General features: G+C 46.1%; 1 protein-coding gene across 5 annotated transcripts in view; it reads left to right on the top strand.

Moving 5' to 3' along the window:
* DOCK11 (dedicator of cytokinesis 11) overlaps positions 1 to 16745 on the top strand; it is a 1707663-nt gene that overhangs the window by 1446395 nt on the left and 244523 nt on the right. For all 5 annotated transcript variants that reach the window (XM_069612850.1, XM_069612848.1, XM_069612847.1 and 2 more), the window contains one exon: positions 7996 to 8109. In XM_069612850.1, coding sequence (XP_069468951.1) covers positions 7996 to 8109 — 114 coding nt within the window. The remainder of the gene's footprint in view (positions 1 to 7995; positions 8110 to 16745) is intronic.

Here is a 16745-nt window from a genome sequence, read left to right as displayed (position 1 = left end):
TTTGACGGTGGGGGCCTGAGTTACCATCAGCCCTTGGCTCTGGAAACGTGCCGGTAAAGGGAATTATCTACGCATAAAATCCGGATCGGCAAACTCCTAATGAGGGCAATTATCTTCTAGCAACAGGATACTGTGAGACAACAACATTTGCTGTTATGAATGTGCTCAAAAAGACCATGGAATAATGTATCTAATTAGCTTCATAAATGCAGAGATTACTTCATGTTTTGTCTCCCTTATAAACTACTCATAATCCCTTGTATTAATGATTGGGTGCCATTTACACTGCTCATTTGTGCAGGTGAGTAAATATGAGTCTCCTGGTAAGTAGCATGGTATATTTAGTTTGCTGAAGGGAATTTCAGTTCCTGGGTAACAGTAGTAGAGAGCACCTCTTCTAGCTTGCTGACCCTTTTCGTACAGACAGTGTGCAGCAAACACCTTACAATGTCTCAATATATTCCTGCTTTAGAATCTTCATGCATTGTCACATTCTCCAGCATGGGGTCTGGCATGGATTCACATGCTCATCAATATTCCTTGCCATCAGGCTGGGAATCCTTGGTAAAAGAAAAAACAGTTTCACTTTCACTTTAAAACTGTATTTCTTCTGTAAACCAATCACTGTCCTCTTGGTCCAACTGCCACCAACCAATGACACTCCTCTCCCTAAGCTCCACCCCTGCTGGCCATCTTCAGATCTTTACCACTCACTTTAGTATTGGAAGTCCTCTTAGTGCTCTTTTAGACCTTTTTCCTAAAATTTCGAATTTTTGCATAAAATATTTAGGGTTTTGGCAGATTTTTGAATTTATCGTTCAACCGTAGGTCGACTACCGACAGTGGGGACCCATTGTCGGTAAAGATCAAGCTTCATTGAGGATCTTCATCTGAAGGCCCAGGCTTGGGCCTACTTCTCACCTTATCACCATGACCAGGAGAAGAGATGTTTCTTCAATCTCTGAGCGAACTGTGGATTGAGGAATGTTTTTGTGGAGGATCGACACCACAAATGTCTTTACTGCCTGCATCCGGACCATGATAAGGAGGGATGCAAGGTCTACCTTGGGTTTTTGAAGAAAACAAAGAAGGATAGCTACAGCAGGTTGGTGGCATGGTTAAAATCGGGTAAGGCCTCTGACTCAGCCCCTGGACATGATCTGGCTTCCCCCAGGGCCGGCCCCACGATTGAACTCCCTCCTATAAGAGGTCAAGGTCCTTTGAGGACGCCCCACCTGCGGGGGTCCAAAAGAAGGCAACGCAGCAGGCCACGGATCCCACTGGGTTAGCCGATGTTGCAGGTCCCCGGTCAGGAAGGACGAGGTCGCCATCACCAACCACATTCACAGTGAGCCTACCAGCAAGAGTCATGCACTCGAAGAGAAAATCCTTGACCCCTTCGAATCTCTGCATATCATCGATGGATAAGTGATGAAGGACAATCCAAGGTGGGCCCTTCTCTACCTCCATTGCCATCTCGACCAGTCAAGACAATATGATATGATATGATATGGCATTTATAACGCGCCTATACACAAGAGTTTGAAGGCACGACAAGGCAAGGGGGGGACAGACGGAAGACAGACAACGATCCTACTAGGCCAGGTGTCATTCAGATCGTGCAAGTGCATGGGAAGAGGGAAGGGGGAAAGTGCGGGGGGAGGGAACAGTGCAGTACATAGGATAATAGAATAAATAAGCAATAAGTGAAAGTACGGCCAGCAAGTGGCAGTGCAACAGTAAGTGCAGACATCAGGTGTCAAGTGCTGGTAGTGGGACTGAGGGGATACAGAAACAGTCCCCAAGTGCGGGGGGTTGCAATGAAGGCAGTGCAGGTGTGTGAGATTGGCGGTTGAGGGTCCAGGGCCCGAGATCAGAGGGTGGCCATGTAACCAGTGCAGTTTCAGTTTCGGCCAGGAGGTCAGCAGGAGAGAGGAGGAGAAAAAGCAGAAGCAAAGAGAAAGGTTTTGAGGTGCTTCCGAGCCGGAAATGATTCTCCTCAAGTTTTAAGAGAGGCAGGGAGGCTGTTACAGAGGGAGGCACCAGCTGAAGAAAGAGATCTACCACCAACTCATTGCTTGGAAAAGCGACTGACCCTGAGAGCGGCTGAGTGAAGAGCTCGAGAAGGAAGATATTTAGGAAGAGAGAGTTGAAGGTATTGTGGCCACAGGCCCCAGAAGGCCTTGTGGACAATGCAGAGGGGTTTGAGCTTAATCCTTGCAGCCACTGGGATCCAGTGCAGAGATTTCAGTCCTGGAGAGATACGATCCCTGGGCTTGAGGCCAAGGACAAGTCTTGCAGTCCTGTTCTGGATGAGCTGCAGAGGGTCGAGAGTAGTAGCAGGCAGATTTAGAAAGAGGCTGTTTCAATAGTCCAGCCTAGAGAGAAGCAGAGCTCTGGAGACAGTGAGGTTCTGGGGGAAGGAGAGGAAAGGAAGAATACCTCTGAGGAGGTGCAGCTGGTAGTGTGACTTCTTAGAGATGTCAGAGATGTGAAGAGTGAAGGAGAGTCTGGAGTCGAAGATGACCCCGAGGTTTTTAGCCTCACTGGTGGGAGCAGGAAGGGGGCCAAGAGAGGCCAGCCAGCGAGGGACAGGAAAGCAGGGAGCGGGTGTGCCGATGAGGAGAATCTCAGTCTTACTGGCATTAAGGCAGAGTTTATTGGCGGCACACTACTCCTGTATAGCAGACAGACAGTCAGAGATGAGAGAGGAAGAAGAGGTGGCTCAGGGTAACCTGAAAATGAGCTGAGTGTCATCCGCATAGCACTGGAAGTTGGGGCAGAGCGCAACAATGCGGGTGGCCAGAAGTGCCAGGTATTGGTTGAACAGCCAGGGAGAGAGGTTTAGACCCCTGGGGAACACCACAGGTAGAGATAAAGATAGAGGAGAGGAAGGACCCAAGTTGAACCTGGGAGGGTCGGTCAGAAAGGAAAGAAGTCAGCCACACCAGGGCCTGACCGATGATCCCCAAGTTGTCACGGAGATGGTTCAGCAGGATGGCATGGTTAACCATGTCAAAGGCAGAGGAGAGATCAAGTAAGAAGAGGACACAGAGGGTGTTGGAGAGCAGGTCTTCACAGATGTTCAGGAGAGCAGTTTCTGTGCTTCTGGCGGCTGTGAAGCCAGACTGATGGTCATGGAGACAACCAACAGATTCAGAGTGAAGGTTGAGCTGGGAGGTGGCCAGCTTTTCCAGGAGTTTGCCCAGGAATGGAGTGATGGAGATTGGCGATATTTAGCCGGGCAGGAAGGGTCGGCACAGGGTTTCTTAAGAAGGGGGTGCACAAGGAAGTGCATCAGGGGAGACGGGAAGACTCCGGTGGTGAAGGAATGATTGCAGAAGTTGGCCAGGGCAGGAGCCAGGGAGTCGATGTGGTACTTGGTTTTGGAGGAACAGGGGTGAACCTGTTTTGACGAGACTTTCATAGATCGGACTTGTCTAGAAACCTTGTCTGGGGAGAACAGGAAAAGGCAGAGAAGGAGGGGGGAGAGGTGGCTGCATAAGGACCAGAGCAAGAGCAGGGAGTAGAGGGAGGAAGGGCAGAGGAGGAGAGAGAGAACAGGATGTCCTGAGTTTTAGAGATGAAATGAGAAGCCAGTGCTGTGCAGAAGGCCTGGGAAGGGACAGGGGAGGTAGAGACTGCGGCAGGATTGGCCAGTTCATTACAGATTTAAAAGAGTTCAGCCGAGTTGTTAGAAGCCGCAGAGAGGCGGCCTTGGATGTGAGCTCTCTTCTTATCGAGGACAGAGAGCCGGTATTGCCGAAGGCAGCAGGCCAGTTTGTCAGAGGATGTACATGAAGCACGACATTTCCTCTCAGCCACCCTGCACTTACATTTGAGGGTGTCGAGTTCTGAGTCGTTCCAGGAGTTGCACTTGGCTTTGGGCTTCAGGTGGATCCTCATGACAGGGGCAAGAATATCAAGAGTATCAGATGTAGCAGAGTGGAGATCGGAAAGGGCTGTGTCAGGGTGAGAGTCAGCCAAAGGGGGAAGGGGTGTGAGAAAGTGGCGGCGAAAGCCCCAACTGACACGCGCTTCATGGGTCGGATGACCGAGAAGGTGGGTGGCAGTGATGGGGTTGGCTTGGCCTGTGGGGTAGAGAGGGCGAGCTGGGAGGAGAGGAGAAAGTGATCACTCCAGGAGAAAGGAGTGGTGAGAGGGACAGAAAGGGGAAGGTCTGAGAAGATAAGAACATGCAGAGTGTGTCCTGCAGAGTGAGTCGGGCCAGAGGGGAGAATAGAGAGTGAGAGAGAGTCGCAGAGGTCGCGAAAGAGCCCAGAGGAAGGACAGGAGGCATCCAGGTGGATGTTGAAGTCTTCAAGATGGAGGAGTTGAGTGGTCGAGACCAGGAGTGAGGAGGAGAGGTCCGCCCACTCAGAGAGGAATGAAGAGATCTGACCAGGTCACTGATAGATAGTCGCCACGATAAGGGAATGCCTAGGAGAGAGAGAGAGCCTGCAGACGAGGCATTTGAAAGAGGAGTGGGCTTGCGTGGGAATGACATAGGCAGGAATCCACTCAGGGAAGATCAGGGCTAGACCCCCTCCGGAACAGTTGGATCTGGGCGCAGAGAGGATCTTGTAGCTGTCAGGGAGCAGAGTGTCAAAGCTTGTGACAGCACTGCCACTGAACCATGTCTGGGTGAGACCAAGGACATCGAGGTCAAGTTCCTCCAGAAGGCGGCAGATGTCGGAAGAGTGTTTGACAGCTGAGCGAGAGTTAAGAGTGGCGATATGGAGAAGGATGCCATCCTTGAAAGACTTCCGGGGAGGTGTACAAATCAGAGTTACGCCCTGCGAAGGTGTGGAGGAAGGCAGAGGGGGGGCAGAAAGGGAAGGAGAAGAGGGCAGGGTAGCCAAGGAGGAGACAACCGGGGGAGGCAAGCAAGCTGTGAGCGGAGAGAGGGGACAGCAGGAGAAGAAAGGAAATTGATGAGTTGCAGAGAGCGTCTATCAAAGAGAAGGTTGGCTTGAGGGCCTTGGACCAGGACGGTACCATTTGAGTAAACATTAATGATGACCTTAGAGGATTCTAAGGAGGCTAGGAGGGCCTCCCACTGTGTGCCACCATTAATGGGAGAAGAATAGAAAGGAGAGAGCACCAAGACCATATGTAGAGTCCATAGGTCTGGCGAGGGGACGACAAAGAGGATGTCAGTGAAAGTTTGCCTGGAGGAGGCACTGGTATAGGTATTAGCGATAGGGTGGCCTGCGTTGGTGACCAGAAAGTCCATTTTAAACTTCTTCCTACCAGATTTAGTGAGGAGAGCAGGATAGTCGATAGAGAAGCAGTTTGAAAAGATAGGAGAGACAGAGAGCACCATAGAGTAGGTAGGGATAGGGAGAAGAGGAAGGGAGAGGGAAGAGGAGAGGAATAGGAAAGGGCACAGGGCAGGGTGCAAGCAGACGAGACAGAGAGAGGTGAGAAAGTGGAACAAGATGACAAACGCTCAGATTTTTAAGAGACTATCACAATGCAGTTTGTAAGAACAGTGGAAAAGCACACCTACGTTTGAGTGTCCAGAATAGGGGGGGGAAGGCCTAGGTTTCACAGTTCAATTTTATACAGTTTCACAATGCAATTTGTAAGAAAAGTGGAAAAGCACACCTAAATTTGAGAGTTGAGAATAGGAGGAGAAAGGCTTAGGTTTCACAATGCAATTTTAAACAGTTTCACAATGTAATTTTTAGGAACAGTGGAAACGCACACCTAAGTTTGAGAGTCCAGAATAGGGGGGTGGGGGAGTCCTAGGTTTCACAATGCAATTTGTAGGAACAGTGGAAAAAGCACACCTAAGTTTGAGAGTCCAGAATAGGGGGAGAAAGGCCTAGGTTTCACAATGCAAAACAGTTTCACAATGCGATTTGTACGAACAGTGGAAAAGCACATGTAAGTTAGAGAGTCCAGAATAGGGGGGAAAGTTTAAAAAATGTGTGCCTGCGTCCCCAGAGGGGGACGGTGGAAGGCTCCAGCCGTGTGGAGGCATGGAGCGGGGATGGCCCCACTCTGAGTCTCCACACGGCTGGAGGCTGCCATCGTCCCCCGCCGGGGACGAAGGAGCAAGAAGGTAAGTGGGGTGGGGAGGGCAGGGAGGAGGGAGGAAAGGGGAACATTTATTTGAAAAAGCCTTACCTGAGTCACCGGTGGGGGGCGAAGGCAGCCTCTCAGCCGTGGGGAGGCTCAGAGCGGGGATGGCCTGCTTCAAGCCTCCTCATTTGCTGAGGGGCTGCCACGCCCCCCGCCGAGGACAAGGCGACTGGAATCCCGGCCGAGAATCAAAAGATTCTCGGCCGGGTAACGACCCGACGAGAGCCAATCAGAATGCATTTTGCATTCTGCTTGACTCTCACTGGGTAATAATAAAAAGTACAATTCTAATAACTCTAATTATCCTCATGGTACTTAGTGATCCTGTAGAAGACCACCTGCTCAAGGACTTTGCAAAATGGGAAAGAAGAGAAACTGGGCGATAGTTTGCTGTGACTTTTGGGTCAGCAGAGGGTTTTTTCAATAGAGGTTAGACAGTTGCAGATTTGAAGGAGGCAGGGAAGAGTCCCGCAGAGAGAGAGAGTTTAAAGTGCACAGAGAGATAAGGGAAAGTCTTTGACATTTGGGGATCAAAAGGATCAATAGGAGCGCAAGATGGGTTGGCATTAAATAACATTACAACTGGCAAGCAGGCTTACTTTGACAATATGAAATCACAGACAAAGGGATGGGGGCAAAGGCCACTGGACAACCTTTCCATTCTATCCTATACACTACTTTGGGAGTGTGATTTTAAGGTTAGCATATAGTTCGAGCAGATTGCTTGAGAAGGCGTGCCAAATGGTGGTTTTGCTTGGCAATAATTTGGTCCAGCTGTGTAGTCTGACACACCACATTGGGCCTCATTACAAGTCAGGCAGAATGGGTTAATGGGCTTTGCTAATGGTGGCGGGCCCGTTAACACCATTCCGCCTGATTACGAGGACCCCTCGCGGGACCCGGTAAGGACGCCTGATAAAACCAGGCGTTGTTACCGGGTCCCGCGAGGGGAAGAGGGAGCTAACAACGGGCCGGTCGTAATTGGCCCGTTGTTAGCTCCCCCTCCCATTGAGCCCTATGGGGGCTCAAATGGGAATGGGGAAGGTCTGGGTCCAAGTTCCCAGAGGGAGGAATTACCGGGCCCTCCGAACTCGGAATGGCCAGGTAATTCCCATTCAGGGAACCCAATAAAGGAGCCCGGTTTGGCGGCAGCCATGGAGCTCCTAGCTCCATGGCTACCGCCAAACTCGTAATGAGGCCCATTGTCTTTGTCTTTAACTTAAGTGAGAGAGGTACTGATAACATGGTATAGTGTGAGGTCCATTCTCTGCTCTGCATAATCACTCTTTCCAAGAAAGATGTTGTACTCTTTTCGAAAAATTACCTGGCAAACTATTTCAATGTCTGTCCTTGTGCAGAAAAATACTGTTTGAAAGCAACTGGTCTTATGGGTCAATTCACAAAACCTATTGTTCCCGAAACAATGCAGGTCACCTATTTGAATTCTGTGACCTGAACATTTCTCAAGATTGGGAAAGTGGAACTAGTGCTTACTCTGCTTTTTTACAAATCCCTGATTAAACAATGAATCTGTTCTGAAATGTGTGTTGTTTCTGTCTGTGTATTGAGTGTGTGGTGGTGCAAGGGAACATTAGCTCCTGGAAGTCCAGCAAGCTCAGGTGCTATCTGGCCTTGCGTTTAGATGCCCCACCTGGTGCTGTTAAGTGTGATCTAGTTATGGGACACAACATGCATAACAATACCCCACTGTTACATCCATTGGTGCCTTGTTCAAGGCATGCAAAAGAAAGAAAAAATACATATTCTGCTTTTCTTTGCTGCATATTAATGTTTGCCAGTTTGTGAATTTAGAATAATAGATTTGAAGCCATTGTGGGAGTTATTGGGTATTTTTGATGTTTAAATGTTTCAAATCAGCGTGTTCACTCACTTTCTGTTTTGCAGAAACTTACACAGCTGTATCGGACACTCCATGGGGCGTACACCAAAATCCTAGAGGTCATGCACACAGGAAAGCGCCTTTTAGGCACGTTCTTTCGGGTGGCCTTTTATGGACAAGTAAGTTCTGAGTAGTCAAAAATGTCCTATAAAGTGATTTATTTACAACTTGCATTTTATGTGAACTGTTTCCTTTTATTGGATTAGATGCATCCTCGTATGGAATATACCACAGATTTTCTTAATAATCTGGACAAAAAGTAGTGCAATTGCACTTGAAAGACCCCTAGGATGAGGTTCATTATTTACTTTTGCTTGGAAGCATAGACAGCAGTGTTTTACAGATTTAGGATATTTGCCATAAACATTTTTGATAATATCCACATTAACTGTCTTATCAAGATGTACTGCTCAGAAATCCACACACAATTAGCTTCTCTAATGTCCTGTCTCAAAATGGTTTCTTTGTTATTAAATTTGTCCCCGAGACTGATTGCACAAATTCAAATATATTAGGCTGTTTGTATAGTGGTGTTATGCAAAATCATTCAGCCGAGCGTGCTACTCACCTTAAAAAGTGGGCAAGTTGGTTTTCTAAAAAAGTTACTTTGAGCTATTTCTTTAAATTATAGTTGATTAATATGTGTGAGCGGGTGTCACAGTGATGGTCCTTGAAGAGTCTGGCCTCTTTGGAGATGCAGCATGTTCTGAGAAACAGTTGGAGGAATGTGGCAGAATGGATCTGCGTAGTGTTTTATTTAGTTGTTTTGTCATTTGGAGTATTTTCTGCAGAACACATTTTTCCCTTGGACAGATGACTTATAGTGCTTATGTGTTGATGGACAACAAACAGCATGTGTTTAGAGTCTGGAACATGCGCTCTAGGGATCTTTACTAGCTAGTAACCTAGCTGCAGAGTATCTGCTCACTCCCAGGAGATATATTTGAACAGCTAGGAAAGGAGAGCATTGCACAGTCAAGTTAGGAGCTGACTCATGGTTGTTCTTCCAGCTATGGGTCAGTGGTCTAGCGGATGAAGGGAAGATTGTCATAGTAAATGGAGGCATTGTATAGATACACTTACCAATAATCAGGATCCGGCAACAAGCATCCTTTCATATGGGTCTTTCAAGTAATTCAATGCCATCAAAGTCCTGCTGTTTGGAGCCCCCCTTGAACTTGTGGAGAGATGGACTTCCCTTCTATGTGCTAGATGAATGCCATGGGTGGTAGGAGCCTTAGTGGACCAAGGATCATAGATTCCCTGGGTGAAATGGGCTCCTGGGTGTGTCCAGCCATATGACACTGTGTCTCTCTTGAGTGGAAGCATGAGCGAAAGCTAAGGCGTCTATCCTTAATACCCTTGCATTTAGCAAGGGTTGTTGGTATGAATTCCTTGCCAAGTGAAAGGAAAGCAGATGAGAGGTTGTGCCAGTGCTGTGGGTGCATATGACACCATCTACTTAGATAATGGTGCTTCCGCTGCCACAGCAGGGTTTTAATCCAGATTGGTAGTCTTTGAAGTGGTTGTGATTATCTAAAAAAAACTGCATTTGCGAGGCCACTGATTTTACAATGATTTTCCAGTGAAAAGGAGGTGGATGATGGAGAAACTGTTGCTGGGTTCTGCTATGACAAGGTGGGGATATTTAGGAGCTATTGTATTGGGAGATGCTTTTTGTTGGGGAAACATTGATTATGTGCAATACTGATTGATCTTCTCCATGCATTGTGCGTTGATGATAAAGAGAAGGATGTTGACATCTGGATAGTTGGTTAGCTTGAGCGATGTAAGGATGTGAGAGAGTTCTTTCAGGCAACTAAAGGAGGGTTGTCCATATTGTAGAGTATTGTAGCTCAAGTGAGTGGGTGGCTGCTCGCTAGAGAGTAAGCCCAATGTTGTACCTGAATTTGTTAATTTTGTCCACATGGACTATATTGATTCCCGTGGTATTTTAAAGTCAAGGTCAACTCTAAGGAGGGGAGTAGAGGGATCAAGACACACGATAACACAGTATTACTTTGTATAAAGTGATGGCCAGACAGATACATTTAGGGAAATACACTTTTTCTTTTGTAAAGTTAACTAAACTGAATGTTTGGGTTAAAGGTCAGTAAAACCTGTTAAGATGGTTTGGAGACGTGTGTTAGGTCATGACCCTTTTGGTTGAGACAACTTATGTAGTCAAAGGTCAAAACGGTACTTCTCGTAGCAAGTTTGGCCTAGCCAGGAGTTAGTCTCTCAGACAGATTGGCTTCCATCCTCCAAATGTGAAATATGTAGCTAGTGTTTACAATATTGCCTGACATTGAAACATTAGAGGTGCCTTTCTAAAGGTAACCTGGGCTTTGCAATCTTGAAGGTCAACATTGGTACTCTGGTGATGCAGAAATGGATCATCAAGTATGCTGAACCAGTCTGAAGCCACTGGTGATGCTGCTGTGCTGGAAAAAATAAGAACTGCTGGCGATGGGGTGGGGTAGGAAAGGGTGTAGCTGTCTGGTTTGCTATCAGCATGGGTGTTGTACTGGTAGTTGCTGATTGTATCCCGTGCAGGAAGTTGAGGTCAGAGATGGACGCCTCTGAGTTTCAATTTTACTTTTGGCTTCTTCATTGCTGTTGCTTTGTCTTTCCGTTCAGTTTGCAATTACAGACATCTCTTTGTGGCAGATCTGTGCTGGAACTGGGCAGCAAGGGTTTCTTGGGAAGAAGGGATACTTGAAGCTTTCAATGGGACTGTGCATGCCTGCTAAGGGTAGAGAATCACATGGCAGTTGGATGTCTCTGATCAAAGTACTGTGTCTGACCTAAGAAGTATGAGGGCCGCAGATACCAGACAGCGCTTCACCATTGGATTGGGCCTTGAAAAAGTGTGGGGAACATCAGAGGTTTTTCAGAATTCTTCTTCAGGTGGTATCTTCTTCTGTGCTTCTTGTCTCACTATAAAGTTTGACTAGGTAAGAATGCAGTCCCTAAGAGTAAATCAGAACTTTGTGGATGTGTTAAAACTCTGCTCCCAATTACAGTCAGGCTTTAATCCACAAATGTATTCATTCTAAATGTTGGTGGCCACCTAAATACCTGGGGCTGCCACATTTAACTTTAGCATATTTCTTCTTGGGCTTTTGCTCCAGGTGTGGATTTAAGTCTTTTTAACCACTCTAATGAGAGTACCTTTTTAATTCACCTTCAGCATTGGCCAATAAAGCAGCCATTGCCAAAGTACTGGTTGAGATTTGCCTCCACTTTGCTCTCTCTTTTTATAGTTAGAAACACAAAAAGCCCCCTCTCAGCTCACCTGTCAATAGTATGACTACTCACAAATAAACAAGCATTAAAGCAGTTAGAGATGATAGTGCAACCAGATACAGAATACAGGTAACTGAGAAACTAGAGATGTAGATGCCTTTTTCTATTTTTCTTACTCTAGCCACTGTTAGATAGGCGGCCCACCAGCGCTGTCTAGGTGTCATGGTATAGATAGAACCTTCTCTGTTGCCCCTTTATCTCTTCTTTACCAACAAAGATGTCTTGAAGTCATAATCAGTCCAAGTAGACATATTGTTCTCCTAGACACACCACAGATGGTAACTAGTTGCTTCTGCCCTTCTCACCAATGAGACAATTCAGAACATGAAATCACTGAGGCGCACTATACATCCTCTTCATACATAGTCTATTGGTCTTTTGGGTGGTGTGCCCCCTTCTCCTTTCGTCCTACAAATCATTGCTTGGGCACAACCCAGTTCTAACTATTGTTAAGCAACCCCACCCACCTCCCTGCCTTTGTTCATTTGTGGATTTAAGCCTGACTCCAGACACAAACTGGTCATATCTGGGTCATCCAGCAACAGTACACACACATCAAGGCAGAGAGTAGCAATGACCCTTCATGGCAACCTTTGTATCCCTCTCATGCTCAAGTAAGAAACAATATCAATCTCTTGGGCTCCGTACTAGACATACATTGGGATTCTGTGTAGAGGCACTCCCATAGGACACCAGGCTACACCTTGCTGTAATTCTCAAAAGCTGCCACTAGTCATTTGAGCCTGCATTCCTATATTGACTTGCACAGGGCTCCTTCAGGATGTAAATTCTTGATGAGGTCTTGGATAAGGACTCCTCCTGGAAAATGTTAATGAAATCAGACAGGAAAAAGTGAAAAACATAGGGGATCTGGGGTTCATAGACATAATTTCGAATACAAAATATTCGAAAGTCAAAAAGTCGAAAAAAAAATGTCAAAGTTTTTTTTTCGAAATGGGGGGGGTTCCCCCACCAACCCCCCTTTTTTTTTATTTTTACCTATTTTTTTCACAGAAACTAGAGCCAAAAAAAAAATACCGAAAAAAAAAACAATTCGACATTTTTTTTTTCGACATTTTTGATTCGACTTTTTTTACTTTCGAAATTATGTTTTCGAAATTATGACTGGACACCGGGATCTGGGCCAGGATTACAGACTAGGACTCACAACTTCACGGTTTTAGCTTAGTAGATGGCAGTGATAGCTTTGTAGAGTGTGAATTCCTTTTTGAAAATAGATGAGATAAGTGATGGAATGTAATATTACCTACAGGGTTTTCTTGTTGATTGATGTATCTTTTGTTGCAGTTAATCTCCTGAGTTTACCAGAGGCTGGATGGTTTCAGTTTCATGAATTTCTGGTTAATAGGTGTCAAAATGTGTTTGACAATGTTCAGCATAAGAATGACTTCCTCGTTGGGTTGGAGGTTTTGTTGTAACAGGGCCCTGGGGATGTTTATGATGGCACTGCACAGCAAGAAGGTTTGTCTTTGCAGGCTGGTTTGACACAGGTATGGAGAACAGTCTGATCTGACACAATGACTACAAACCCCTAAGTCATAACTCTCGCAGATGACCTCATCTCAAATCACAAATTATGTATCAATCATAAAAAATGTACTTACTAAATAGTTACTAAAAGTTTTCACTTTACATTCTACCTTTCCTATATGGAGCTTGCCACATGGGAACCAAATTGCATATACAACCATTTTAGACTCACAATTTGTGAATTGATTTTCTCCCCATTCATTCCAAACACCTAGGTCTACTTCAGTACTTCTGCTGATATGTCCACAGCATGTGCACTTGCCACAACCCATGTCGAATTATTGGCATCAGACCCCAAGACGTTGTAAGAGTAGGCTGCTTTTTTGTCTTCACTCTGTCATTCCGCATGATTTGACCCTTAATATTTTTACTTCTTATAAATGCTATAACCGTTTTTTCTAGAGGGCACTACCCGCTTTCCAAAATGGGCCAATTCCTTTTTATAATTTTACTGATATTGTTCGACAAGTTGCTAAAATTATTCACGAATGCCAAAAAGGGCCTCATTACGAGTAAGGCGGTAAAGGGTTAACGGTGCTGGTAGATCTGCTGGCACCGTTAACTCTCTACCACCTCATTACGAGGTAAAACCAGGCATCCTTAGCGGGACCTGCTAGCAGACCAGGATGGTAACAACGGGCCCGTCATTAACGGGCCCGTTGTTAGCATCCTCCCCATTCCCATTGAGCCCTATGGGTACCGGGTCTGGGTTCCTGGAATGGGGGAATACCGGGCCCTTCATGGTCAGAATGGCCCGGTATTTCCCCATTCCAGGAACCCGGACCCGGTACCCGGTATGGGGGTAGCCATGCCGATAAAAGCAGCATGGCTACCTCCATACTCGTAATGACCCCCATGGTCTCTTTTTTTCTTTGTGTCATTATATTCAAGGAGAGCCTCTCTATTTTTGTTCTTCACCCTTTTAAATGCTTGTCCTGTGATCTTATCCAGGTAACCTCGCTCTCTTCATTTCTCTTGCAGCTTTTCTGCTTTGTAATAGAAATCTTATTTAAAAGTACCATTTCTTTTGAGCCGGAAAAACTGTCCTATGGGTAATTTAGCTCTTAGTTGTTTCGGGTGAAACTTGAATTGTGAAGGAGCACATTACGATCGGTAGGCTTGTGGAAAGGTTTTGCTGTTAATACATTTAGGCTGAAATCCACATTAATTGTAATATCGAAGAAGTTGGGATCCTTAATACTTACTGTAGAGGTAAACTTCAGGTACCTATCAAAAGTATTTAGTCACTGAATGAAAAGTAATGCCTCCCTCTCAGTTCCTGTCCAGATTACCAAAATGTCATCTGTATAACAAAACCATTGCAGAATGTTCTGCTCGAACGGATTATGTTCTGTATAGATCTTGGTGGCCTCCACTAGTTCCACATCCAAATGTATAGAGTAGTATTTGTTTGTAAGCTCCTGAGTCTGTTACAGGATGAATGGCTTCAGTTTCATGAGGTTCATGTCAGCAGGTGTCAAAATGTGTTCGCCGGTGTTCAGCATGAGAATGACTTCCTCGTTGGTTTGGAGGTTTGTGCTGTACCACAGGGCGCTGGGGACGTTTATGACGGAACTGACAGCAAGAAGGTTGATCTTTGAGGGCTGGTTCAACAAAGCATAGGTATGGAGCCCAGTATGATCTGACTAGTCAAGGTCAAATCCACAAACCAGTTCAGGAAAACCTGTGCACTGACCCAGTAGCCACGTGTCCGCTTTCACCATCTGTCCGCTTTCACCCTCTTTTGGCACATTTCCCATTATCTGAAGTTTGTTAATCTTCTAAGATATTCATCACGGCATCCAAAAATATGTTCCAAAGTGATACAACCCTCTACTCACACCCACAATGACAATGCTACAGGCTAAAGAGTCCCCAGTATTAATACAGCAACTGTGTATTTAGCTTTATTGTCCAGACATTCATTTTAATATATGGAGATTCTTTTCATCTCAACACTTCCATACCATGTGTTCCCATGGGGCCAAGCCAGGCTGTTGACAGAGGAATGTGTGATATGTATTGTGTTACTACCTCTCCTGCGAGATATATGTTGCTCAAAAAGATGTCAGATGAGACTGTAGTTGCAAAGTCAGTGATTTTATTCATTTCATTATTGGGGCATCTCTATAATATTGGTTTAAGGTTTTGTGTGAGTGACAAAGACATGTAGGGCATCTAAGATGGTTGTGGCAGACACTTCTCAGCATTCAGGGGCATAGGTATTTGTGAATGATAGATTTTCTATTATCTTTTTGTGGGTGCAGGTCTAAGCAGGGTTAGACAGTCAAACCGGTGTCAGAGTGCAGATATAGGCTTGTCTTGTACAAGATATTTGATGTCAGTTGTTTCAGCAATGTCACATCATGTACTAATTAGTATTAGCTTCATGATTTGGGTGGTAGGATGGATGGATTTGGTTGTCATGGAGAATGTTAAAGAAACAAAATGATCAGAATTAACAAATCTCCTTGTGGCGGAGTTGGCAATTCTCTTCCAAGCTTCTTCAGCCACTGCAATTAGATATTAGCCCAATTTCAAGGGTCTTGATGGATCCGGGACATAATATACAGCCAAGGGATTTCAATTAGCCAGCCTCAAATTTGTTGGCAAGTACAGTGGGCAAGACATGCTGTGCTGGGTACTGTTAGGAAAGGATAGGGTAGGAGCAAGCAGATCTTCGCATGGACCTTAAGTTGAGTTGCAGGTCTTGCTCTTGGCTTAAGTTGGTAGAAAACAGATGTTGGCTAAATTTCAGAATGCTTCTCAGAGCTATGATCAGGTCACACAATAATTTTTGGTGGAGTGTGTTTACCTGTGGAGGGAACCCGGAGAGTCTGTCCTCACTTTCCATTATTTTCCCAGCACTGAAAACACCATAACGGGACGCAGAGCGTCGCAGAGTGTGGTGGAGTGTGTTTACCTGTGGAGAGAAGCAGGAGAGTCTACCTTCACTTTCCATTATTTTCCCAGCATTGAAAACACCATAACCGGACGCAGAGCTTCGCTGAGTGTGGCGGAGTGTGTTTACCTGTGGAGAGAACCCAGAGAGTCTGCCCTCACTTTCCATAATTTTCCCAGCATTAAAAACACCATAGCCGGACAGGGAGCGTTGCAGAGTGTGGTGGAGTGTGTTTACCTGTGGAGGGAACCCAGAGAGTCTGCCCTCACTTTCCATTATTTTCCCAGCATTGAAAACACCATAACCGGACGCAGAGCTTCGCTGAGTGTGGCGGAGTGTGTTTACCTGTGGAGAGAACCCAGAGAGTCTGCCTTCACTTTCCATAATTTTCCCAGCATTGAAAACACCATAGCCGGACAGGGAGCGTTGCAGAGTGTGGTGGAGTGTGTTTACCTGTGGAGAGAACCCGGAGAATCTGCCTTCACTTTACATTATTTTCCCAGCATTGAAAACACCCTAGCCGGATGGAGAGTGTCACGGAGTGTGGTGCGGTGTGGTGCAGTGGGTTTCCCGTGGAGCCCTGTGAAGCCCATTTACACACTAAGAGACCATCTTGCAAAACTCCACAGAACAATGGACAAGGTGGAAAAGGTGAGTGCATCTGCAAAAGAAGTCCTTCAGTGGACAAGACGCCAAGCAAGACTGCTATTCCTGGCCACCGCCTTGCTCTCCTCATCCCTGAAGATAATGGGGACTATCCCGGTGGCACCGGAGGCGCGGGACAAAGGTATGTGCAAAGGTACGTGTGCCTTGGCTAATTCATACTGTGTTTTACAGCCGACCCAGCTGACTCAGTGGGCTCCCGAACTATCCCCTAGAGCCCGCATGGCGGAGATTGAAATGGCACTCTCGGACCAATTTGTGCCCTTCGAAACTTCAATCCCCACCGTAAGTGGCCTCAAGGGAAAGGGGGGGAGTAGGGCTTTCATTAAA

Source organism: Ambystoma mexicanum, chromosome 5p (assembly GCF_040938575.1).
Source record: "Ambystoma mexicanum isolate Mex_15411 chromosome 5p, UKY_AmexF1_1, whole genome shotgun sequence".
NCBI classification, from domain to species: Eukaryota; Metazoa; Chordata; class Amphibia; order Caudata; family Ambystomatidae; genus Ambystoma; species Ambystoma mexicanum.
The sequence above is the reverse complement of the archived record's forward strand: the minus strand, read 5'-3'. Positions and strand labels throughout refer to the sequence as shown.